The sequence below is a fragment of the Manis javanica genome, chromosome 17 (genome assembly GCF_040802235.1).
Source record: "Manis javanica isolate MJ-LG chromosome 17, MJ_LKY, whole genome shotgun sequence".
NCBI classification, from domain to species: Eukaryota; Metazoa; Chordata; class Mammalia; order Pholidota; family Manidae; genus Manis; species Manis javanica.
Window position 1 is genome coordinate 50,951,613 of NC_133172.1, and position 24,918 is coordinate 50,976,530.

Here is a 24,918-nt window from a genome sequence, read left to right on the forward strand (position 1 = left end):
ATTATTACAATCCAATAATAAAAAAGATTTTTTTATTTAAAAAAACGTAGTCAGTGTTTATAGTTATACAAATTATTAGAAGGGTCAATCTGCATGGATGGTATGGTGAATGTAGAAAGCGTAGCTGTTGGAACCAATGTGTACTGTCATCTGGCCAAACCTAAAACTCTGTTTGGCCTTTGAATCTGTGAATGGAGTGGGATAGCAGGCAGAGGGAGAGGAGAGGGAAGGGTGAGAGAGTGAGTGTGTGCATGGGGTGTGTGTGTGTGTGTGTGTGTGTGTGCATGCACACGTTGTCTTTGCAGGGGAGCTGGCTGGGAGATGTTGAGGGCCTCTGAGGTTCAGGCACATGTGGATGGCTCTGGTTCTGCTGTGGCCGGGCTTCGTCCTTTCACACCTATGTGCTTCAATGCTCCTGGCAAAGCGGGAGGACTTTCCACAATGGCACTCAGCAGAGTTGAGTGATTGCCTGTCACACAGACTTTGAACTGCCCATCAGAGACTGTGGCTGGGGCGGTCTGAACCTTCCACATGGCTTGATAACCAGATAGGCCTGGAAAACAAGGTGGGTGCCAAGGCAGGTGTTGAAGGAACTCTGCCTTCCCCAACTCTCCTGTTCCTCACTGAGCAGAACTGCTCAGTGAGCTGACAGGACTCTGTTCATGGCTCTTCATGAAAAAAAGCATACAAATTTTGAATGAAAATCTTCAGAAGCTGGTAGGACAGGTAGGATTGGACACAGGCAGCAGAACATTAGCATCTGAGAGTTGCTGTGGGGCCTTCCGGGATCCTGTGCAGGAAGGAGGCTTCTGTTCTCAACCTCTCTGTTCAGACACACATGCAGATAAACCCCACCAGAATTTCTAGATCCTTAGGATTCCCTTTGGGGATCTTCCTCTGCCTCCTGGGAATACCTTGTCCATTAAAATTTTACACACCAAATCTTTTTTCCCCCAGAGACACGTTGGGTATACTTAGATGAGAAGATGCGGGTAGATAAAAGTAATTACTTAAACACATATGGGGCAAGACTTACAGGTTTGGAGGCCCAGATTAAGATGCAGAGGAGCACGTGAGGTTGATGATGATATTTCGGGGAGAGTTAATTGATGGAAGGAGAACGCAGACAAAGAACCGCCGCTTACTGCCTTCGTGAATCCCAATCAGGAATTATGATTAAAGTCGCAGCGCGACAACAGAGGGCTGATGAATTGGTGTCTTTTTTTTCTCTTTTTTGCCGTCATTCACACTTGATTGACTTCAACCTTTCAAGTGCAAAAGTCTCTCTTTTCCATTATTATTCATAGCCATCTGAGTTTTTCTAATTAAAGTGTATGAAAACAATTACTGATCCGTCGTACCGAGTCTGTTAGAGGGGATGTCTGCCTTACTGTAATGCGTATAAAAAGCCCACAGTTTTCTATAATGATGTGCAGCTGAGGTGTTAGATAATTTTATTCTTTTTTACTCTGTAGGGTTTTTTTTTATTTCTCATGATTCATTTTTCATAATTCCTAAAGATCCCAGGAAAGGACTGATCCTGCAGCTACAACCGTGCAAGGAGGTGGGGGGGAGTCTTTTTTCCTTTCCCTTTCTCTCTCTCTCTTGGCCCCAACCTCGTGCTCCCCCTCAGCTGAGGACTGTAAATTAATCGGTGACCTTTCACTTCTTGGATTCCCGCTGGACTCCCAACCACCCTGGTCAGAAATGCTTTCTATTAAAAAGAAAATAGATGGAATGAGTTTGGCAATCTCTGCTCCGTTCCTAACGATTCATCAACAGCTAGCCTTAGCCAGCTGCCAGCAAGCTGTGTGTGAGGGTGCAGATGTCTGAGAGTAGAAATTCTATGTCACACGCATTCACCTGCCATGCACCTGCTCTTTGGAAACATGGGGCTTCTCAGAACACTTCTCCATGGTGCCTGTTGCTTAATTTTTGCACCTATTGGCATCTAGGTTGCTGAAATTATTCTAATACCCTAAATGTACTGAGGAGTTTTGGTGTGTATGGGGACAGTTGTCTGGGTTTTCTTTAGGATTGGAGCCTATCTGTGATGATGGTGAACATGCCAGCAGCTATGTTGATAAAGGCCGGGATCGTCAAACCATGAAAAATTAATAGTGATTCACTTAAAATATTTTCAACAGTAATCTAGGTGTTCCAGTCTTTGCAACAACAAGTAAAGATATCATAGTTGTGTGTAATGGGGAAATAATGCTTCCAGGTGGGGCTGGGTGCCATGTAGAAAGGTTAATGGTGACTGTAGTGTCTGTTCCTATTACCTCTAGATAGTTCATTTCTCAGGCTGTCCACAAACAGGAGACGATTCTAAGTCATCTGGAGTATCATTGCCGAGTACCTTTCCACCCTGTAGCAGGCAAAGAGACACTGCTTCTTTGTAAATGAAGAAACTCCCATTATTGCACTGGATATTGAGGGCTGCTCGTCACATTAACATAGAGCAAATGATAGTTGGACAAGCTTGTGGTCAGATAGTAGGGAGGAGGCCTGGAGAAACGTTTGAGGATCTTAGCTAAAACTATAGCTCTTGTGATCCAGGCTAATTATGGAATTGTTGTCTTAGGCAACAATAACCGTGGTCAGGGTGGGGCTGCCCCGTTGTAGAATGCCATGTGGGATGTCCTCTGTGGCTGGGACACTGGCCGGAGGTTCCCTCTGATACTGTGCCACTCAGGAAGTCTCCAGAAGAAATCTAGGCCAAAGTGAGTCATAAGAAATGCTCATGTGCACTTGATCTCAGCTTGTAAAGGGTTACAAAATATCGTTTCCTGGAAAATCTGCCAACGCGTCTGCGTGTCCTTAGCCTTCCCTTTGTTCTCTCCTCTTCTTACCCTTTCCTTTGCTCCTGTTCCCCGCCTCTTCTTGCCTGAATACATTTTGAAAACAGTACTACAATGCTCCCTGCTTCAAGATTACAGTGTACTTTACTAGGTATGATTTAATTAGGGCCCTTATTATGTTTTCAGCAGCTTAAGGTGGGCCTTTCAACTTATCTACCTAATTGGTTGCACAAGAAGTTTCACAGCCCATGACAAAACATTGTCAGTGATCAAAGTCAAAATTCTGCATAAAGGAAAAATATTAATAATAAGATTATTCTTCAAGTGTGCACTGCTAATTATGTCCAGAATGTAACCGTAGAAACACTTTTGACTGATGTGAGCTTTGTCTAATAAACATGAATCTTCAGTGAGCTATGAAAAGTGACACGTCCTGCTTTCCACTGGCGAAGGCTAATTTTGCTTATTAAATAATTTTTACACATTTGCCTTATTTTGTGTCTCTTTCCTCTGCATTTTGACTCTCCTCCTTCCTCTGGCTCTTGCTTCGCAGGTGACCACCCCTGAGATGGTGATGCCCAGCAGCATGTTCCTCCCGGCAGCGGCTCCAGATCGAGATGGGAGCTCCAGTTTGGAGGAGGCAGGAAAGCAGCCTGGTTAGTGTCACTATTCTTGACCCCTGGGAATGGGAACAAAATGAGACCTTCGGCAGAATTTTCAGAGAGCAAGAGGTGCCAAGAGCCCTCTGCAGCCCTCCTGAGCTGAAGGTGACTGATCAAGGGGCAGTGCTGTCATCTGCCCTGTACTCGGGTTGTCATGTATGTGTGTACTATTCATATGGTTTACAGCAAGAGAAAATCAGGTGAAGAAAACCAATGGGGTTTTAGGGGATATATGTCCCCTTAGACTATATATTTACTAGGGAGTGACTAACCAGAGACTTAGTCAGTACAGCCACGGCTCCCTGTCCTAAGCCATTAAGCACCCAATCTCTGAGGACTTAATTTTTAGGACTTGTGGAACACGTGGGTGATTTCAGGGCACTGGATTAGCTGTCTTCCGAGGAGCTGCCTTTGCACAGAGCTCTCCTCAGAGTCTCTGGGTTGCCCTAAGAACCAGCATAGTGCATTTAGAAAGAGCCCTGTGGTAGACATGATGCTGCTGGTGGTGTCCCTCAGGGGTTCTAAGCTAGAATGGGTCATTAGCCCTTGGTTTGTGAGGCCCTCCTAGTTCTTCCCCTCTCGTCAGCAGCTAAGATTTAAGTTGGGAAGAGTTCAGCCACACGACTGCCCCACATCTCACTTGTGGTTTTTTCCATATTAGGCAGTGGACAGCTGACCTGAAAAAGGGTCAGAATATTTATGGGTGTGATGATCTCACTGTAGAAAAAAATTTTTAATGTATTTTAATAATTGGCCCCTTGAACGTTTACTGCTAATTGAATAGAGAAGACAGTCAAAAGTCACATTATCACAAGAAATTAAATGTCAAAAAAAAAAGTCCAAAATGTCTTGTATAATAACTGCTGTTCTCGTAAGTTCCCCACAACTTAGGACAGCATTAATTCACATATTCTACAAATCAGATCCATGTAAAACCAGTTCAAGAAGTTGAGGATTCTGAATCTGGCAATTAAATGTTCAAAAGACAGATCTGTGATATGACACAGGCCTGTTAGGAGTTGAAACGTTTTGTATTCCCTTTTATTCCTCTCTGTTCATAGTGTGTACTACTTATATGTATTCTTTTTTTTTTGCGGGATTTGGGGAGAAAGTGGGAGGCTGTGTGGAGAGAATCTGTGTTCATGAGGCCTTGCTTGGGTCGACAGCTCTGGGTACCATCCTTGAAACAAAGCCTTCTTTATCATTGGGCTTGATGATTTTTTTTACAGAAACCACAGAGGACCTGGGGAAGAACATCTTGCCCTCCATGAGCACAGAGCACAGTGGGGATCTGAGACCCTCCCCTGCTGAGCCTGGCTCTGTGAGAGAAGATTCCGGCTTCCTGTGCTGGAAGAAGGGGTGCAATCAGGTCTTCAAAACTTCGGCAGCTCTTCAGACACACTTCAATGAGGTTCATGCCAAGAGGCCTCAGCTGCCAGTGTCAGATCGCCACGTGTACAAGTACCGCTGCAATCAGTGCAGCCTGGCTTTCAAGACCATTGAAAAGCTGCAGCTCCATTCTCAGTACCACGTGATCAGAGCCGCCACTATGTGCTGTCTTTGTCAGCGCAGTTTCCGAACTTTCCAGGCTCTGAAGAAACACCTTGAGACGAGCCACCTGGAATTGAGTGAGGCCGACATCCAGCAGCTTTATGGAGGCCTTCTGGCCAATGGGGACCTCCTGGCAATGGGAGACCCCACCCTGGCTGAGGACCACACCATAATCGTTGAGGAGGACAAGGAGGAAGAAAGTGACTTGGAAGATAAACAGAGCCCAACAGGCAGCGACTCTGGGTCAGTACAAGAGGACTCGGGCTCAGAGCCAAAAAGAGCTCTACCTTTCAGAAAAGGTCCCAACTTCACCATGGAAAAATTTCTAGACCCTTCTCGCCCTTACAAGTGTACCGTCTGCAAGGAATCTTTTACTCAGAAGAACATCCTGCTGGTGCACTACAATTCCGTCTCCCACCTGCATAAATTAAAGAGAGCCCTTCAAGAATCGGCGACTGGTCAGCCAGAACCCACCAGCAGCCCAGACAACAAGCCATTCAAGTGTAACACCTGTAATGTGGCCTACAGCCAGAGTTCTACTCTAGAGATCCACATGAGGTCCGTGCTGCATCAGACCAAGGCCCGAGCAGCCAAGCTGGAGGCTGCAGGCAGCGGCAGCAGCGGGCCCGGCCCCAGCGGCGTTCCCCTGAGCTCCTGCGCCCCAAGTCCCATAAGCACCAGTGGCAATAACACTTTTACCACCGCCAACTCCAGCAGTGCAGGCTGCACCTCAAGTGCCGGCTTGCTGAGCCAGGTGCCCACGGAAAGCGCCGGGCCACCACCCCCCGGGACCCCTGTCGGGGGTGGCATCGCTCCCCCTTCAGAGCCCAAGGAGACCAACCGGAAGAAGCTGGCAGACATGATCGCGTCCAGGCAACAGCAGGCGCAGGCACAGGCGCAGACGCTGGCCCAGGCACAGGCGCAGGCACAGGCGCACCTGCAGCAGGAGCTGCAGCAGCAGGCCGCGCTGATCCAGTCGCAGCTGTTCAGCCCCACACTCCTGCCTCCCTTCCCCATGACCACAGAGACGCTGCTGCAGCTCCAGCAGCAGCATCTGCTCTTCCCCTTCTACATCCCCAGCGCTGACTTCCAGCTCAACCCCGAGGCGAGCCTGCCGGTGAGCGGCGGTGCCCTGGCGCTGGCCGGGACGGGTCCAGGCCTGCTGGAGGAGCTGAAGGCCCAGGTTCAGGTCCCGCCACAGGGCCACCAGCAGATCCTGCAGCAGCCGCCACACCAAAGCCAGCTGTCACTGCCCCAGAGCCACCCCGCCCTCCTGCAGCCAAGCCAGCACCCCGAGAAGAAGAACAAACTGGCCATCAAAGAGAAGGAGAAGGAAGGCCAGAGAGAGAGGGACGGTGCCGAAGTGGGGGAGGGCAGCGCAGCACCGAAGGAGCCCCCGGCAGACGCCCCTAAGGCCAAGGAGAGGAAGGAGCTGGCGCCTGGAGGCGGCCCCGAGCCAGCCATGCCGCCTCCACGCATCGCCTCAGACGCCAGGGGAAATGCTACCAAGGCCCTGCTGGAGAACTTCGGCTTTGAGCTGGTCATCCAGTACAACGAGAACAAGCAGAAGGTGCAGAAGAAGAACGGGAGGGCCGAGCAGGGAGAAAACCTGGAGAAGCTGGAGTGTGACTCCTGTGGCAAATTGTTCTCCAACATCTTGATCTTAAAGAGTCACCAGGAGCATGTCCATCAAAATTACTTTCCCTTTAAGCAGCTGGAGAGGTTTGCCAAACAGTACAGAGAGCACTACGACAAACTGTACCCGCTACGGCCCCAGACCCCGGAGCCCGCGCCGCCGCCACCACCGCCGCCACCGCCCCTGCCTGTGGCGCCCCCACAGCCAGCTTCCACGCCTGCAGTCCCAGCAGTGGCCCCGCCCATCACATCGCCCCCGATCGCGCCAGCCCAGCCATCTGTGCCGCTCACACAGCTCTCCATGCCCATGGAGCTGCCCATCTTCTCGCCGCTGATGATGCAGACGATGCCGCTGCAGACCCTGCCGGCTCAGCTACCCCCGCAGCTTGGGCCAGTGGAACCACTGCCCACAGACCTGGCCCAGCTGTACCAGCATCAGCTCAATCCCAGCCTGCTGCAGCAGCAGAGCAAGAGACCTCGCACCAGGATCACGGATGACCAGCTCCGAGTCCTGCGGCAGTACTTTGACATTAACAACTCCCCCAGTGAGGAGCAGATCAAAGAGATGGCGGACAAGTCGGGGCTGCCCCAGAAGGTGATCAAGCACTGGTTCAGAAACACCCTCTTCAAAGAGCGGCAGCGTAATAAGGACTCCCCTTACAACTTCAGCAATCCTCCCATCACCAGCCTGGAGGAGCTCAAGATTGATTCGCGGCCCCCGTCGCCAGAGCCGCAGAAGCAGGAGTACTGGGGAAGCAAGAGGTCTTCAAGGACAAGGTTTACTGACTACCAGCTGAGGGTCCTGCAGGACTTCTTCGATGCCAATGCTTACCCAAAGGATGATGAATTTGAGCAACTCTCTAATTTACTAAACCTTCCAACCCGAGTCATAGTGGTGTGGTTCCAAAATGCCCGACAGAAGGCCCGGAAAAATTACGAGAATCAGGGAGAGGGCAAAGATGGAGAACGGCGTGAGCTTACGAATGACAGGTATATTCGAACAAGCAACTTGAACTACCAGTGCAAAAAGTGTAGCCTGGTGTTCCAGCGCATCTTTGATCTTATCAAACACCAGAAGAAGCTGTGTTACAAGGATGAGGACGAGGAGGGGCAGGAAGACAGCCAAAATGAGGATTCCATGGACGCCATGGAAATCCTGACGCCCACCAGCTCCTCCTGCAGCACCCCGATGCCTTCACAGGCTTACAGCGCCCCAGCACCATCAGCCAATTCGGCTTCCTCCGCTTTTTTACAGCTCACCGTGGAGGCCGATGAACTGGCCACCTTCAGTTCAAAAACAGAGGTGAGTGATGAGAAACCAAAGCAGGCTGAACCTCCCAGTGCACAGCCAAACCAAACCCAAGAAAAGCAAGGACAACCAAAGGCAGAGCTGCAACAGCAAGACCCGCCTGAGCAGAAGACAAACGCAGCCCAGCAAAAGCTCCCGCCACTGACATGCCCCCCTTCCTTACCACAGCCTCCTCCACAAGCCCCGCCGCCTCAGTGCCCCATGCCCCAGTCGAGCCCCAGTCCTTCCCAGCTCTCCCATCTGCCCCTCAAGCCCCTCCACACCTCAACCCCTCAACAGTTGGCAAACCTACCTCCTCAGCTAATCCCCTACCAGTGTGACCAGTGTAAGTTGGCGTTTCCATCATTTGAGCACTGGCAGGAGCATCAGCAGCTTCATTTCCTGAGTGCACAGAACCAGTTCATCCACCCACAGTTTTTGGACAGGTCATTGGATATGCCTTTCATGCTGTTTGACCCTAGTAACCCGCTCCTGGCAAGCCAGCTGCTCTCTGGGGCCATACCGCAGATTCCGGTGAGCTCAGCCACTTCTCCTTCAACCCCAACTTCCACAATGAACACTCTGAAGAGGAAGCTGGAGGAAAAGGCCAGTGCAAGCCCTGGGGAAAATGACAGTGGGACGGGAGGAGAAGAGCCTCAGAGAGACAAGCGTTTGAGGACAACCATTACACCTGAGCAGCTAGAAATTCTCTACCAAAAGTATCTTTTAGACTCTAATCCAACTCGGAAGATGTTGGATCATATTGCGCATGAGGTGGGCTTGAAGAAACGTGTGGTACAAGTCTGGTTTCAGAACACCCGAGCCCGGGAAAGGAAAGGGCAGTTCCGGGCTGTGGGCCCAGCCCAGGCCCACAGGAGGTGCCCCTTTTGCAGAGCGCTCTTCAAAGCCAAGACTGCCCTGGAGGCTCACATCCGGTCCCGTCACTGGCACGAAGCCAAGCGAGCTGGCTACAACCTAACTCTGTCTGCAATGCTCCTAGACTGTGATGGGGGACTCCAGATGAAAGGAGATATTTTTGATGGAACAAGCTTCTCCCACCTACCCCCAAGCAGTAGTGATGGCCAAGGTGTTCCCCTTTCACCTGTGAGTAAAACCATGGAGTTGTCTCCCAGAACTCTTCTTAGCCCTTCTTCCATCAAAGTGGAAGGGATTGAAGACTTTGAAAGCCCCTCTATGTCCTCAGTTAATCTAAATTTTGACCAAACCAAGCTGGACAACGATGACTGTTCCTCTGTCAACACGGCAATCACAGATACCACTACCGGAGATGAGGGCAATGCAGATAATGACAGTGCAACGGGAATAGCAACTGAAACCAAATCCTCTTCCGCGCCCAATGAAGGGTTGACCAAAGCAGCCATGATGGCAATGTCCGAGTATGAAGATCGCTTGTCGTCTGGTCTGGTCAGCCCAGCCCCGAGCTTTTACAGCAAGGAATATGACAATGAAGGTACAGTGGACTACAGTGAAACCTCAAGCCTTGCAGACCCCTGTTCCCCAAGTCCCGGTGCAAGCGGGTCAGCAGGCAAATCTGGAGAGAGCGGGGATCGGCCCGGGCAGAAACGTTTTCGCACTCAGATGACCAATCTGCAACTGAAGGTCCTTAAGTCATGCTTTAATGACTACAGGACACCCACCATGCTAGAGTGTGAGGTCCTGGGCAATGACATTGGACTGCCAAAGAGAGTTGTTCAGGTCTGGTTCCAGAATGCCCGGGCAAAAGAAAAGAAGTCCAAGCTAAGCATGGCGAAGCATTTTGGTATAAACCAAACCAGTTATGAGGGACCCAAAACAGAGTGCACTTTGTGTGGCATCAAGTACAGCGCTCGGCTGTCTGTACGTGACCATATCTTTTCCCAACAGCATATCTCCAAAGTTAAAGACACCATTGGAAGCCAGTTGGACAAGGAGAAAGAATATTTTGACCCAGCCACTGTACGTCAGTTGATGGCTCAGCAAGAGTTAGACCGGATTAAAAAAGCCAATGAGGTCCTTGGGCTGGCAGCCCAGCAGCAAGGGATGTTTGACAGCGCCCCTCTCCAAGCTCTTAACCTTCCTGCGGCTTATCCGGCGCTCCAGGGCATCCCGCCGGTGTTGCTTCCAGGCCTCAACAGCCCCTCCTTGCCGGGCTTTACTCCATCTAACACAGGTGGGTTCTGCTCTGGGGGCTTCCTTCGGCAGTAAGGAGCCACCCGATTAGCATTTTGTTCTGTAGCTACCACCCAAGCCCTCTGGAGTTGTTGGGCAGATAGGAAGCTTCCCTTTTTAGTTCTTGAACAGCAACAAAACTCCCAATCCTTGCTGCTCAACCTCCCTAGCGCTGTGGTGTATGTGGTCTTTGACTCCCCGGTTCAGGGATGGGACCTCCTGGCTGGAGCAGTCTCTGCTGAAACCCTTCTCATGCCCTGTGTTTAGTATCACAAACAGGGTGTGTGCTATAGGGAAGAACTTGAGGGTGCTGACATATTAGATCCTGGGATATTTTCCAGCAAGAGCTTTCCATCGTGGACCCTTCCTTTCAGTCCTTGTGGAAGTGCCAACCTCATCTAGGTATGTGTTGAAGATGTGAGACATCTGCATCTCCCAGCTAGTTCTGGATGATGCCCTATGGAAACTGGTTCCAGAACATTTTAATCAATCCCTTGCCCTCCCCTGTGGCCCTTGCCCCCACCTTTTCAGGGAGCTGTCCCAGCAGGGGTGCTGTTCTCAGGAAGACGCTCTTGGGTGGCAGATACTTACTCCTGGGGTTCCCATCTGGCCTGAGTAATGATGGCTGTGTTCATTTCCTGTGAGACTACCTTTGACCTTAAGTGTGCTCACCAGGAAGCTTGTATTGGACAGTGTGGTTCTAAATTTTGACATGTTGGTTGTGTTAGTCTTCCAGCCAGACAAAAAAATGTTAATGGTCATTTTGGGGCATCTTCAGTCATGGCTTCATTTCTTTTTGCCCATCTCCCTCTCTTTCCTCCTCCAAATCCCAACTACAGAGTCATATACTTGGTACTCTTACCACCTAAGAGGGAGTTTCCTGGTTCTTCCTCTTGTTTCTCCTCCTCTGTCCTCACCCATCTTCTCTGGACCCAGCTGCCTTCCCTAAACTGGACCTTCACCCCTAGGACCATCTGAGACCTAGGCACAAGTCAGCAGGTGCCCTCCATGGCCTGCACTGGCCAGCGTACATGCGCCAAAGGAGAGCCCCCTCAGAGGAGCTCCCTGCCTTCACATGTCCCTGCTCCCAGGGACTGAAGTGGTTCTGCTTCCCAGAGCATTCCTGGTTTCTGGTTGAATTAAATCCAAGTTTTACTGCTTTGGCTGAGTTGCACTCAACATGAGGCTACTTGTTCCTGGTCCCCGCTTCTTATCCAAAGAACAAGAAAAGAAAGCATCAAGATGTAGAAGTTGTTGCTTATATGTGTTGGCCAGTAATGTCACAGAATGATGCTAAAGGCAGCTAGACGTAAGCCAAGAGAGCCAAGGTATAGAAAGTGACCAAGCACTGATTTGCCCTTGTGGCCCAGGCCCTTGGCAGAGGGGCTTGGGAAGGCCCGATATTTCACAATGTGAAACAATTAGAATCAGAATGTCTGATCTATTGCCCTTGTTTTACAGATGAGAAAACTGAGGCCCAGAGAGGTCAAGACCATTCAGCAAGCTAGGGTAGGAGCCACAGCTCCCGCCCAGGCCTCCGGGCTCCCAGTGCTATGTGCTCCTTCCACAACACCCAATATGAGCCAGTCAGTCAACAGGTATATGTTTAGTGCTACTCAGGTTCTGACCACTTAGAGTGGACTCGAGATAGAAAGATATGCTCTTAATTATTTAAGGCAGTTAGGCGTGCCCCCTCTACCACCACCTGGCTGTACCACAGCTCCTGGGAGCACCGGATCTGGGATGGGAGGCAAGGAACTCGTGTGTAATGTGGTGGCCCCAGTGGTAAGCTCTTTCCAAAGGACCTTTCATTGATCCCTACAACCATCTATTGTGGAAAGCTGAGGTTCTGAGCAGTCAGTGGCTCAAGGTCACATGGCAGATGTGTGTCAGCCACAATCCACACCTCATCAGTCTGACTCTAAGAGGTGCACAACTAAGTCTCAGGGGCGTGAAGTGCCTTGCTGGGTTCTGATCTTACAGTTGAGAAAACTGTGGCCACCGAATTATTGCAGAAATGTACTGAGCTACCGTATCAAATTTGACTTTGTGCAGAGAAAGCTTGGTAAATAGCAGGGGTTCTGTAAATGTTTCTTAAAATCTCAGAAAGCCAGTTTAATGCCTTCTGACCTGGATCCTACTCCTGAAAGCCTGATGCCATTGAAATGGGGAAATCTCTGGATGTTGCTTCCTCGCCCACTGATTTTTTTGGCTTTGACTCCAACCTAAAATGTGCAGCAAGCCCGTGCCTAGAGGTGGACAGGAAGAGCCGCATCCCGAGTTTAGAGCCCATGAGGCTTTCTGTCGTCACCTCATTTATGCCAGTTTAACCAATGAGCCTTTACTGAGTTTTTCTGAATCAGACACATCTCCTCCTCTGGTTTCAGTCGCTTATGTGCATTGAGGAAATTAGGTGACTTCATCTCAGCAGACCCTTTCTGCTGTTTTGGGAGAGTAAATTAATGATCCTATGCAATGCTGAGGGAAGTGTCATTGTCGGCTGACCAAACAGCAGTGGGTATTTTTCTGGTCTTGGTAACTTGAACCATCTTTTTCTCTTCATCTGAAATTTGAGGGTTTTTAAATGTAGTGTGGTAGTCCAGTAGACAGGGCACCACTGTAGCCGGAAGTCGACATTGTCTTCTCTAGGCTTCCAGTGTCTCTTCTCACAAGGACAGTGTCATGTTATGGAATCCCCAGTCCCAGCCTTCTGGCAGAAGGTGGTCTACACGAAATAGTGAGAGGCTATAGGACATTTGACTTTACATTTTGCTATTCTCTGAAGTGAGGGGATGTGTGCTGTCTGGTTTCTTGGTTGTGGTGAATGTAAAGGTGATTGGAGGATTGCTGCTGCCTGTGAACTCTTCTCAACTCTTGTCTTTTCTCAGCATTTTACCATCCAGCGCACCATGTCCTTCCCTCCACCTTGCTAGTCCTAATGCACCTGCAGTGTACTGTTGTTTCCTGTCACCTTGGAACAGAAGACTCAACCCAGGAGCTGGCCAGGGGGAATATTGGGCCATGGGCTGAGCAAAGGCTTTACAGGTAGTGGTAGATTAGGCCTGAGAGTGATTGCAGACGGGCCTGTACCCCATGTGGGCCGGGTGGTGTGGTCTAAGGCCTTCACTCCCCATAAGCACTGATGCCTGGGGGAGGCTGTGGTGTCTTAGGAACTGGTGTTGCCAGCACTTTGAGCTGTTCCATTTCTGACACTGCTTTTCTCCTTACTCCGTGGCTGAGTTCTCAAACCTCTGCAGCCCTAGCTCTTCTGTATGTCCTTTAAAGAGGGGCAGGAGGAGAAAATGCTCAGTTCTCCAGCAGACTCCAGAATCCTTTCCTAGAAAAATTTTTCAACAGGCTTGTTAAAGCAGATCAGCTGAGCCAAAGCAGTGGAACAGTTTGCTGGAACAGTTTTCCCTGAATGGATTGTTTTTATTTCTTCCCACTCCTCACACATCCACTCTGCTGCAGCAGTGGAGATCAGAGGGACACACATCACGTAGAGTCTGTTGTGTTTGTTCATGTGGCCTTCATGCCTGGCCAGGCTTCTTGCTTTTGCTTTCTTCTCCTGTTACCTCTGTCCTCCAGACAACCTCCAGTGGCTGTACTATTCCTGTGGAGCTTTGATAAAGACCTTTGATTCAGTGGGTCCCAGCAGGAGACCGCTTGTTTGGGGACCTCCAGACTAACTGCCTTGGGTGGAATGACTGGTAGCTGAGGGCACAGCAAAGAAAATGTGAACTAGCGGGTGTGGAAGGTATTTAGCTGAAAGGGGAAGCATGGAAGCTGACTCAGGACTGGGTCCTGGTAAGAATTCAAGGCTATCCGGACCTCGAGCCCAGCAGGGTACCTTTGTTGAAAACGCTGGTTTTGAGAGGATCCTTCAAGGGTAAACCTTGAGCTCTCAGACTCTGTGCCAGTGACACAGGTCAGATGTCTTGAGCTTCACCCTCACCACCCCAGACTGACGCATGATTTCTCTGTCTCCATTCCTTTCAGCTTTAACATCTCCTAAACCGAACTTGATGGGTCTGCCCAGCACAACAGTTCCTTCCCCTGGCCTCCCCACATCCGGATTACCAAATAAACCGTCCTCAGCATCGCTGAGCTCCCCGACCCCAGCACAAGCCACCATGGCGATGGCCCCTCAGCAACCCCCCCAGACCCAGCCGCAGCCACCGCAGGTGCAGCCACCGCCTGCAGCCCAGCCGCCACCTGTGCCACAGCTCCCGCCACAACAGCAGCTACAGCCACGCAAGGACAGAGACGGTGAGAAGGTAAAAGAGAAGGAAAAGGCACACAAAGGGAAAGGGGAGACCCTTCCTGTCCCCAAGAAGGAGAAAGGAGAGGCCCCCACGGCGGCTGCAGCCCCGCTCACAGCCCCGCTGCCCACCATGGAGTATGCAGTGGACCCTGCCCAGCTGCAGGCGCTGCAGGCGGCCTTGACTTCGGACCCCACAGCGCTGCTCACGAGCCAGTTCCTTCCTTACTTCGTACCAGGCTTCTCCCCCTACTACGCCCCTCAGATCCCCGGCGCCCTGCAGAGCGGTTACCTGCAGCCCATGTACGGCATGGAAGGCCTGTTCCCCTACAGCCCCGCGCTGTCGCAGGCCCTCATGGGGCTGTCCCCGGGCTCCCTCCTGCAGCAGTACCAGCAATACCAGCAGAGCCTGCAGGAGGCGCTCCAGCAGCAGCGACTCCAGCAGCAGAAAGCGCAGCCGCCCAAAGCAAGCCAGACCCCAGCCCCCCAGAGGGCTGCCTCCCCGGACAAAGACCCTGCCAAAGAATCCCCCAAACCAGAAGAGCAGAAAAATGCACCCCGCGAGGTGTCCCCCCTCCTGCCGAAACCCCCCGAAGAGCCAGAAGCAGAAAGCAAAAGTGCGGACTCCCTCTACGACCCCTTCATTGTTCCAAAGGTGCAGTACAAGTTGGTCTGCCGCAAGTGCCAGGCGGGCTTCAGCGACGAGGAGGCGGCGAGGAGCCACCTGAAGTCCCTCTGCTTCTTCGGCCAGTCTGTGGTGAACCTGCAAGAGATGGTGCTTCACGTCCCCACGGGCGGGGGCAGTGGCGGCGGCGGCGGCGGGAGTGGCGGCGGCTCGTACCACTGCCTGGCGTGCGAGAGCGCGCTGTGTGGGGAGGAAGCTCTGAGTCAACATCTCGAGTCAGCCTTGCACAAACACAGAACAATCACGAGAGCAGCAAGAAACGCCAAAGAGCACCCTAGTTTATTACCTCACTCTGCCTGCTTCCCCGATCCTAGCACCGCATCTACCTCGCAGTCTGCCGCTCACTCAAACGACAGCCCTCCTCCCCCGTCGGCCGCCGCCCCCTCCTCCTCCGCTTCCCCCCACGCCTCCAGGAAGTCTTGGCCGCAAGTGGTCTCCCGGGCTTCGGCCGCGAAGCCCCCTTCTTTTCCTCCTCTCTCCTCATCTTCAACGGTTACCTCAAGTTCATGCAGCACCTCAGGGGTTCAGCCCTCGATGCCAACAGACGACTATTCGGAGGAGTCTGACACGGATCTCAGCCAGAAGTCCGACGGACCGGCGAGCCCGGTGGAGGGTCCCAGAGACCCCAGCTGCCCCAAGGACAGTGGTCTGACCAGTGTAGGAACGGACACCTTCAGATTGTAAGCTTTGAAGATGAACAATACAAACAAATGAATTTAAATAAAAAAAAAATTAATAACAAACCAATTTCAAAAATAGACTAACTGCAATTCCAAAGCTTCTAACCAAAAAAAAAAAAAAAAAAAAAAAAAGGAAAAAAAAGAAAAAGCGTGGGTTGTTTTCCCATATACCTATCTATGCCGGTGATTTTACATTCTTCTTTTTTTCTTTTAATATATTAAAAAAATGAAATAAAACAACTGAACCCTCTTACATTGTGTCCTTTTGAAGGTACTATTGGTCTGGGAAACAGAAGTCCACAGGGCCTCCCTAATGTCTTTGGAGCTTAAACCCCTTGTATATTTGCCCCTTTTCAATAAACACCCCCCTTGATAGCACAGAGGAGCCCGGCATGCACTGTATGGGAAAGCAGTCCACCTTGTTACAGTTTTAAATTTCTTGCTATCTTAGCATTCAGATACCAATGGCTTGCTAAAAGAAAAAAAAGAAATGTAATGTCTTTTTATTCTCAGGTCAATCGCTCACACTTTGTTCTGTTTTCAGAAGCATTGTTTTTATATATATTATTTTTTCAGTTTTTTTTTTTTTTTTTTGGTTCCAGAAAAGATTTTTTTTGTTTTGTTAATTTAAAAACGGGCAGAAAGTATTCGAGAAAAACAATGTGAACTGCTTTAGCTTTCTGGGGATTCTAAGGATAGCTTTTCTGCTGAAGCCAATATCAAGGGGAAAAGTTAAGCACTCCCACTTCCAGAAAAGAAAAAAAAAAACCCACACACACAAAGAGTGTTGAGGACTTGTAGCTTAAAAAAGTTTTAAAAACTGACTTTCTGTATTTATGATAGATATGACCATTTTTGGTGTTGAGTAGATTGTTGCATTGGAAATGAACTGAAGCAGTATGGTAGATTTAAAAGGAAAAAAAAACTTTTGTGTACATTTAGCTTTTTGTATGGTCCAGCTGACAGCTCCTCATTTGATGTTGTCTTGTTCATTCCTAGCAGATAGATTGCAATCCGTTGATTCGCCTAAGCTTTTCTCCCCTTTGTCCCTTAATTCCACTTTCTCTTGCTTCCTCCCACTTCCCATCCTATAGTCTCCCACTTAAGGTAGCTGCCTTCATTTCTTAGACGGTAGCTGCAGAATTATTTTATGACGCTAAAGAAAGAATTTCAAAGGGTTCTAGGGGTCGTTAGGATCCTCAAAGATTATTTTCGGTTGGGGAGTTGAAACTTCTTAAAGGCATATAATTCTAGTTACCTATGTCTCTTCTTAGCCTTGTGCATTTACTTTTTATTTATCTTTTCTTTGGCTTTTCTTTTCACCCTCTTTTCCTCCTTGTTTGGTAGTTGCTTCAAATATTATTTTCCTAAAACTAAAGCATTTGTTTCGGTTTAATTGGGCTGTGTGCTTTTCTTTTCTAAAAAAGTTTTTTGTTAGGGGTTTGGTTTTTGTTTTCATTTTGTTTTCTTCTCAGAAAAAGAAATTTCATGCTTTAAATAAAATCCAAAGACACACCCTTTCACTGCTGATGCAGAAAAAAAGGGAAAGGGTTCTTGTTACTTGAGAATTTGTTTCTGATTTAAACATACAAGACTTAGTTTAATAAAAGAAAGAGTAAAACAAAAGATTCCCAGGTTGTTATATGCTTCTTCTGCAAGCAGAGAGGCAACTGTTAATGACAATTCCATATACCAAAAGACACATTTTTTTACTTCAAAGTTTTGTCCTTGTGTTAGGCAGTCTGAGCGGCGAGGGATCCACAGCGCAGCCAACAAAGAAGCAGATAGCAATGCACAGAGAGCAAAAAGGAATCGAATGCGAGGCACTTGTGTTTATGTTAATATCCATATCCTGGTAACACACAACACAATGCAATATACACCTTCCTCATCTTTAAAAAAAAGTCTGAACTTTGAAAGGAAAACTTTGTGCTGCTAAAACATATATTCGGGGGACAAATAGATGCTTTGCTGTTTCACTTTCTAGCCGAACATCAACAGAAACAATCTCCCCTTGCCCCGAAAGTGTGAAATCCTTCTCCCCTTCATTCTCTTCCTTATGTTTCAAAAGGGAACTTTGAAGACTGTGAATGCAGGTTCCATTGGTCACCTTTCAGGCTTCCTTCCCCAATGCTGAAGCCACTCATCAACTTTGCAAAAGACTGGAGCATTCCAAGATCTGAAAATGAATTTCTTGTTGTTTTTTTCCTCTCTTTCTCCTTTTTTTAGCCGGGACTGTTTTATTTTTATGAATCTCTTTTTAGTTTAATGAAAGAATAGATCCTGAACTGTTGTACATATTTCTAACTAGGCTGATGCACAGTGCAAATTCCTTTTCTAATTGCTTTTTTAAAAAGTAGAAATACTAAAGAATACCATCTAACTATTCATACCAGTATCCAGTTGTAGCATAAGGTGTCAAAAACAAGTATACAAAACATTTGCTGTTTTAACAAGCTATTTTCTTTTAACGAGAATTCTATTTCTCCCCGTGTTTGAGATGAACATTTTTAAATTTTAAAGTTGTACAGTTTTCTGTTTTTCATTATTTTATCTTGTTTGTAACTCTATGAAATATATATATATATTTTTTGCCATTTAACTGTTGTATGTTACTCTGTGTCTGTATCATATAGAAAAAAATCATGTGTTTTTGTTTTCAGCTCTCTATGTGATCCCAATTAACAGTTCAACACTAGCTTTACCTGTCAAATTCTGCTAGGTCTTTTCAGAAAACTTTGTTTTTAAAAATGATATTGCTTGGTAATAGTGCAATTTCTCCTTTCCCTTCCCCGTCAACTTTAAGTTCATTTCCTTGTAATTTTGCCACCCCCCGCCCCCTTTTTTTGAGCTACTATGCCATCCTCCCTCTGTGAGGCACAGTGACTGTCAGCATTTAGTTCCATGCCTTGACCTGTGGGTATGTTTGGCAACAGCAAGGTGATGGGGTAGATGGCCGAAGCATGCTTCCACCCGCCAGTGTTCCTCAGAGGGGTTATGTGATTGTTTCAACCTGGAGTGGGTTGCACACGTAATGCTGTCCTCTACAACTCTACTGCCCCCATATATATCCACTCAAAAAAAGAGAGATTTTTCAGCATTAACCCAGAAGTAGCAGAGCAGTCAGTGATGGTGAAAATGAGAGGTCAGACATGAGCCAGTTAGGTGTTTGTGGGCTGACTTCCAGCATGGCTGTGACTGGTATCATTTACAAAGCATGAGTTCACTACAGTGCTCAACTGTTTATATTGTTCTCACTGGGAGAATTTACTCCTGTCTGCTGCATAGCAGGTAGGTGAAAAGAATATCTCAACTTACTTTTTAAAAGAGTTCTTCACTTCCATCGACACCTCACTGTTTCATTTTTTTGTTTTTGTTTTTTTCCAAATACTCCAGTGTGCATTGGTGCTGGACGCCATTCAGTCATAGCACCATATGGACCCACAGAATGGGAGTTGGTTCATCCATCCTTCCTTTCAAAAAGAAATGTAAGAAGGAAACATACACACACACACACAAGTTTAGGAAGTTTTTCTTTTTTTTTTTTTAATTAAAAGCTATTTAAAGAGATGAATGTGGCCCAAGTTTTACACAATTGAAAATAAAGTAAAACAGACGGCATGTGTTTAAACCTGAGTCTATCAGGCATGGCAGGAAGTTGCAGGAGAGAGAGGCAGTGACCCAAGCCAGTGCACTTGATGTTCATGGACATATATTTTTTTTAATAATAAATTAAATTAAAACATTTTAAATAGAAGCATAAATTGAGTTGGTTGTTTGTTGGCGCTGAGATACTGCCCACTGTGAAACAAAGCTTTGACTAATTTCTTTTGTTTGTTTACTTTCTTCGGGGGGGGAGGGGGGCAAGGTTGGGTAGGAAAGAAAGCATAAATGAACATGACCCTGAGGTGAAGAGGTATATGAACAGCCTTTGCAATGTACAAAAAAACAAAAAACAAGTACAAAAACAAAAAAAAACAAAAAAAATAGAGCAAGTGAAACCAAAAATGATGTTCTTGGTGTTTTTCTATAATGTAGTCTTGTTAGCTTTTTTGTTACTGTAACGATGCTGATCTCGAACTGTACCAAAATACATGGAGACTAACAAACAGAACCACATGGAACTTTCAAACTGAAAAAAAAAAAAGAAATTTGTCACAAAAACTTTGTTGTCATAGTTAAGTTGATTGTAGATGGTAATTGAATATACTCCTTTGAAAATATTTCATCAAGTATGTTTCCTGCTCATTGTGATACATTAAAAAATATGAGCAAAATTTCTTGTCTCTGCAACCAGATTTGTGTGCATGCATGTGTGAGAGAGGAAGATGGATACCTGGTGAGGTGCAGATTTGAACAGTGTCTGTGGCTGCATGTGCTGGGACACTTAAGAGGCACACAAGCGCTTTGGTATTTCTAAGTGTCCTTGTGTTTCCTGTCTCCAGGCACTCATCAAAGTGCAGGAAGTTTTGGCTATTTCACAGCTTATTTCACTGAGATGGGTAAACCTGACATCCTGGAGAGCCCTGTCTTTTTAATTAAAGTGTTTGGGAATTTTAGATGCTGAACACAACTACGAGCAAAGCAGTTTTGCTGGTGGCCCGTAGAGAGGTAAGTTCAACTTCTCTAAAGAATTGGATGCAGTGTTCATAACAGAAGGATATGAACGGTAAGTTGAATTAAATGGCTGATTGACTACATTTACCTTTCCTAGCAAATAACTTTTCTAAAACCCTGAGACAGCTGAATTGGAGATAAGAATCGTATGCAAAACAGTAAGAACATTAGTAATTCCTACAAACCGAAGAATGCTGGTCCTCTTATCAAAAACCCTCATCTACAGAAGAAAATGCCTCAAAGTCTTTAATAAGAAGTACATCCAAGATCAGGCCCACAGGTCTCCCATTCATCTCTAATTTATAACCCCAGCTGATGAATAATTTACAAAACTCTAGCAGCTGGGTTTGGACAGCATTGCAGGCTAGCAGGCTAGCTGTGTCCTTGCAAGGTCTGCAGCATCTGCCCTGGGCCAACAGGTGTTTTCTACCCCAAGAGTTAAGCTATGAAATCCTCTATTGGCTCAGACAGCCATTGTCAAGTCTCTTAGTTCCTGCAGCAGGGTTTCAAGAAGAAGCAGTGATCCTATTAATTCAAAATTGCAAAGAAGTCTACAACTGGCACAGGCATTACTAGGTCTCAGAAAGGGAAAGTTGGTTCCCTTGCCAATGCTGGAACCTCTATGCCAAGTGAGTAGTGTCACCATCCCTAATGAAATCCTGATCTTTCCCCAGGCCTTGTACCTTTCTTTTGGGTGTTCTGAACAGGCACACAGCTCCTGTCTCAATGTTATCCTGGCATATAGTTATGTCACTGAACTTTCTTCCGACCTGACCCCATAAAAAAAATTGGATGATAGAAATTGATTAAATTTTTGTATGATAAAAACTGTTCAGACCCAAAGCCACGTCTGCCTTTCTAAGCTATAATTATTTTAGGATCTGCCAGGATCACACTGAAATGCTTTAAATGGAACTATTTTGCAGAGAGGTTTTGCTGCCTCAGCTCTTTGGAGGAAGGTGACTATGATTCAGATTCTTCTAAAGATAAATTTTTAACAAGAAAATAAGAACCTTCCTTAGTGATGGGTGAGCCCTTTGTACCCGAAAATCTCTAAGCACCTAAATTACATTGAGAGAGGGTTGGGTAAGCAACTCTTACTGGAAACGCTTCTTTGTTAAGGGAAAAGAAGTTTTCCAATCTGGCTTCAATATCATGCTTGTGGATGTTAACTCGCCTTAGAATTAATAGTTTTTCCCCCTCCTGGAAAATGTGAAACAGCAACATCTTAAAATGGCTGATACGTGTTAGGTTGCTGTTTTTAATTTTGCTTTAAAGAAATGTCCGTAGTGCCTAGCTCCTGTTATAGACTAATGACCTTCCAAATCTCACTTTGAACAAGTTTAGACTTTAAGTTACAAGAGCACAAGTAGTTTGAGAGTCAAGTTGAAGGATGAGATACTTGCACATGGTGCTCTCACAGCCATAATTACGGCAGGACAAATGTGCTCATTCAGTCTCTGCACCTTACTGCTGGGAGGGCTCTGGAAAAAGCTGCAAAATTAGTGCTCTGGGGGCCATTAGAGGCAGCTTTCTGTTAACATTTTACTTCAGGCCAAGGATGGGTATTTTCCTCCCCTCCTCTTCCTCCTTTCCTCTCTTCCTTCCTCTCTCCCTCCCTCCATTCCTCTTTCATCCTTTTTTTTTTTCAACTAGGGGCATATGTTGTTGAGATGTCTTAGCCAATCAGTTTAGATTCTCCTCTATCTTCTAGAGTTTTTTAATTACAGGTGCAAAAATTAATTTGTTCTTGATCCTTATAATTACTTCATTTCTCATCCCATGTGGAACAAAGAGACGACTTAATCCAATTTACGAATCCTTTAACACGGGAATGGAAACTTTCAGATGCACTATTTCACTCTTAGGTCAATATCCTTTGGCCTGGGAAAATGAGTGTTAAGTAGCAGCTAAGAGTAGCAAGGGAGAAAGGCATGAGCAGATACTCTCTGCCTCTGTAATACCAAAAGTTTCTATCTCTCTTCCTTGGCCTTCCTGCTCACCATATACCACTCTTCCCTAAGCATTGCTACTGTCTTTTAGATCCTCTGTAATGCCTTATAAGTTGCATGACACTTGAAAAGTATTTCGTAAAATTATTTCTTGCTTCTTCCTCAAAATGATCCAGACAGTAGGCAAAGTGGGTGGCATTTATTTTAGGTGCTCAGGATAGTAAACAAAGGAGAGGAAGCACTAATCACGTGTTTAGCCTTGGTCCATTGCTCCCCACTGCCACCACACACAAATTTCCTAGATACACTGAAGAAGAATGGTTGAGAGTGTGGGCTTAGGAGTCTGACAGTTCACATTTTGACTCCACCACTGTGACCTTGATTGTGTTACTTATTTCCTACTGCAAAATGAGGGTTGGTAGGGTTCAGCATCATAGGGTTGCTGCAAAAATTAAGTTAATAGAAGTAAAATATTTCAAACACTACCTGGTACTTAGTGCTAAATACCCATTGCTACTATTTTTAAGTCTCTGCTTCTTTGCTGTAGGTCCCTTGAGACTGCGCCTTTTAACTCATGCTTTACTTCACAGGATTTGGGGCTGCAGTTGTATAAATCGGTCCCATCAAGCCTTTGCCCAGTGTTCATATCTGATGTTTCCTTGTCTGTATATAGCTCAGAAGGTCCAGAGGTCCTTCAAGGAGTTTCTTCTTGTAAGGTGTACAGGAGTATAGTATAGGAATTTGCATTTCAATCTTTCAATACCCAACTTCTAGTGATTAATTTGGCCAGAGGAAAGGATGGCTTGTAGTTTGCTTTTGTTTGCCTTACCTTGATGGGCAAGAAGCTTAAATGTAAACAGAATAGAGAAGGTGAAATAGGTTCCACAATTTGCCCACTGCCATTGCCTGTTTTTTGAGGTGGTTCCGATACCCAGGTTGGGAACTGTAGCATCTAAAATGAGAATGTGAGAGTGAATGAACTGTACGTGAAACAAGATTGAAAGAAAGAATGCAGAAAGAGGATCTTTCTACGTCACAACACAGGAAAAGTTTTTAGAAATACTAGCCTGCAAAATAGACATCTGGAAGAGGCACGGGAGTGAGTAAAAAGTAAACCACCACAGAGAAAAGGTTTGAGTAGTGTTTCCATGATAGCTTCTGCATATAAGAAACCATCAGTGATACAGGCTTTGGAAGGCTGTGACTGGGTATCCAAGAGCATTCCCAAATTTTATTCAGAAGCAGTGATGGAAATAAAGTTGCTAATACTAGTATAAAAGGGCAAATAAAGGCTATGGAGGATGACTGGTGGGATTTTCCTTTTCTCTGAGGATCATAACCTATAAATGTAGCTTTGGAATATTGCCTATAGTTAGGATATTATCATATGGTGTCTACATTTGATTCTTTTGATATATGGCTCTAAGTTTGATACTGTTTGAATAGTTTTCAGTCTGATTTGTATTCAGCTGAATGTGTCAGTACTGTACATAGAGTGCTCCACTGTTGCCTCATTTTAATTGTTTCCAATAAATCTGCAGTCACCATTATTTTTTAATGTATATTTTTCTCTAGTTGTTTTTAAGATTTTTCTCTTTATTGCTAATTTTATCACATGTTTTGAATATGATGTGCCTTCATGCACTTTTATTTATGGTTCTTGAGCTTGGTGTCAGTTGAGCTTCTTGGATCTGTAGTATATTATTTTTCATTAAAATCATAAATTCTTAAGTCATTATTTCTTCTAATTTATTTTTTCTGTACCCTCCCCCTTCCCATCTTCCTCGACCCCCAGGGACTCCAATTGTATATGTATTAGGCCATTTGAAATTAATCCACAGTTTACTGATGCTGTGGTTTTGTGATGTTTTGTTTTGAGGGAGGAGGGTTTACTCTCTTCTCTGTGTTTCATTTTTGATAATTTCCAATGCTGTGTTTTCAAGTCTACTAATCTTTTCTACTCTGCCATTAATCCCATCCATTGTATTTTTTCAACTCAGACATTATAGTTTACATCTCTAGAAGTTTGATCTGGGTCTTTTTTTATATCTCCTATGTCTCTGCCTAATTTTTGAACATAAAAAATATGGTTATAATTGCTTTACTGTCATCCTCTGTTTATCCATATTAATATGTACATAAGTTCTGAGTTGTTAGTTTCAGTTGAGTGATTTATTCTCCCCATTATGAGTTGTTGTCCTGCCTCTTAGCATGTCTGGTAATCTTTAGTTGGATGCTAGTCATTGTGAATTTTGCCTCACTAGCTATTGGATATTTTTGTAATTCCACAAACATCTGGTTTGTTTTGGGATGCACTTAAGTTACTTGAAAACAGTTTGATCCATTTGAGTCTTGTTTTTAAGTTTTCTTGGGCAGGATCAGAACACTATTTACTCAAAAGCTAATTATTTCCCATTACTAAAAAGGACCCTCAGAATGCTACTCAAATGTCCCATGAAATTATCCTTTCCCTGTGTGAGCATCAGGTGCTGTTCCCTCTTATCCTTTGAACTAGTTATTTCCAGCCTCATGTAGTTTTCTAACATGCATGCACTGGTCAGAACTATTCTGAATACTTCTGGAAGTCTCTGTGAAGATCTCCAGAGGTCTCTCTTCT

At 46.3% G+C, this 24,918-nt stretch overlaps 1 protein-coding gene across 6 annotated transcripts in view; it reads left to right on the forward strand.

The window, feature by feature from the left end:
• ZFHX3 (zinc finger homeobox 3) overlaps positions 1-20,009 on the forward strand; it is a 235,537-nt gene extending 215,528 nt beyond the window's left edge. For 3 of the 6 annotated variants that reach the window (XM_073226006.1, XM_073226007.1, XM_073226005.1), the window contains exons 8-10: positions 3,355-3,457; positions 4,693-10,107; positions 14,106-18,334. In XM_073226006.1, coding sequence (XP_073082107.1) covers positions 3,355-3,457; positions 4,693-10,107; positions 14,106-15,736 — 7,149 coding nt within the window. In that variant the 3' untranslated portion in view covers positions 15,737-18,334. Of the gene's footprint in view, positions 1-3,354; positions 3,458-4,692; positions 10,108-11,567; positions 11,705-14,105 lie in introns of all 6 variants that reach the window. The other 3 variants (XM_073226009.1, XM_073226010.1, XR_012126691.1) reach the window with 2 other exon arrangements.
• Positions 20,010-24,918: the final 4,909 nt, after the last annotated feature.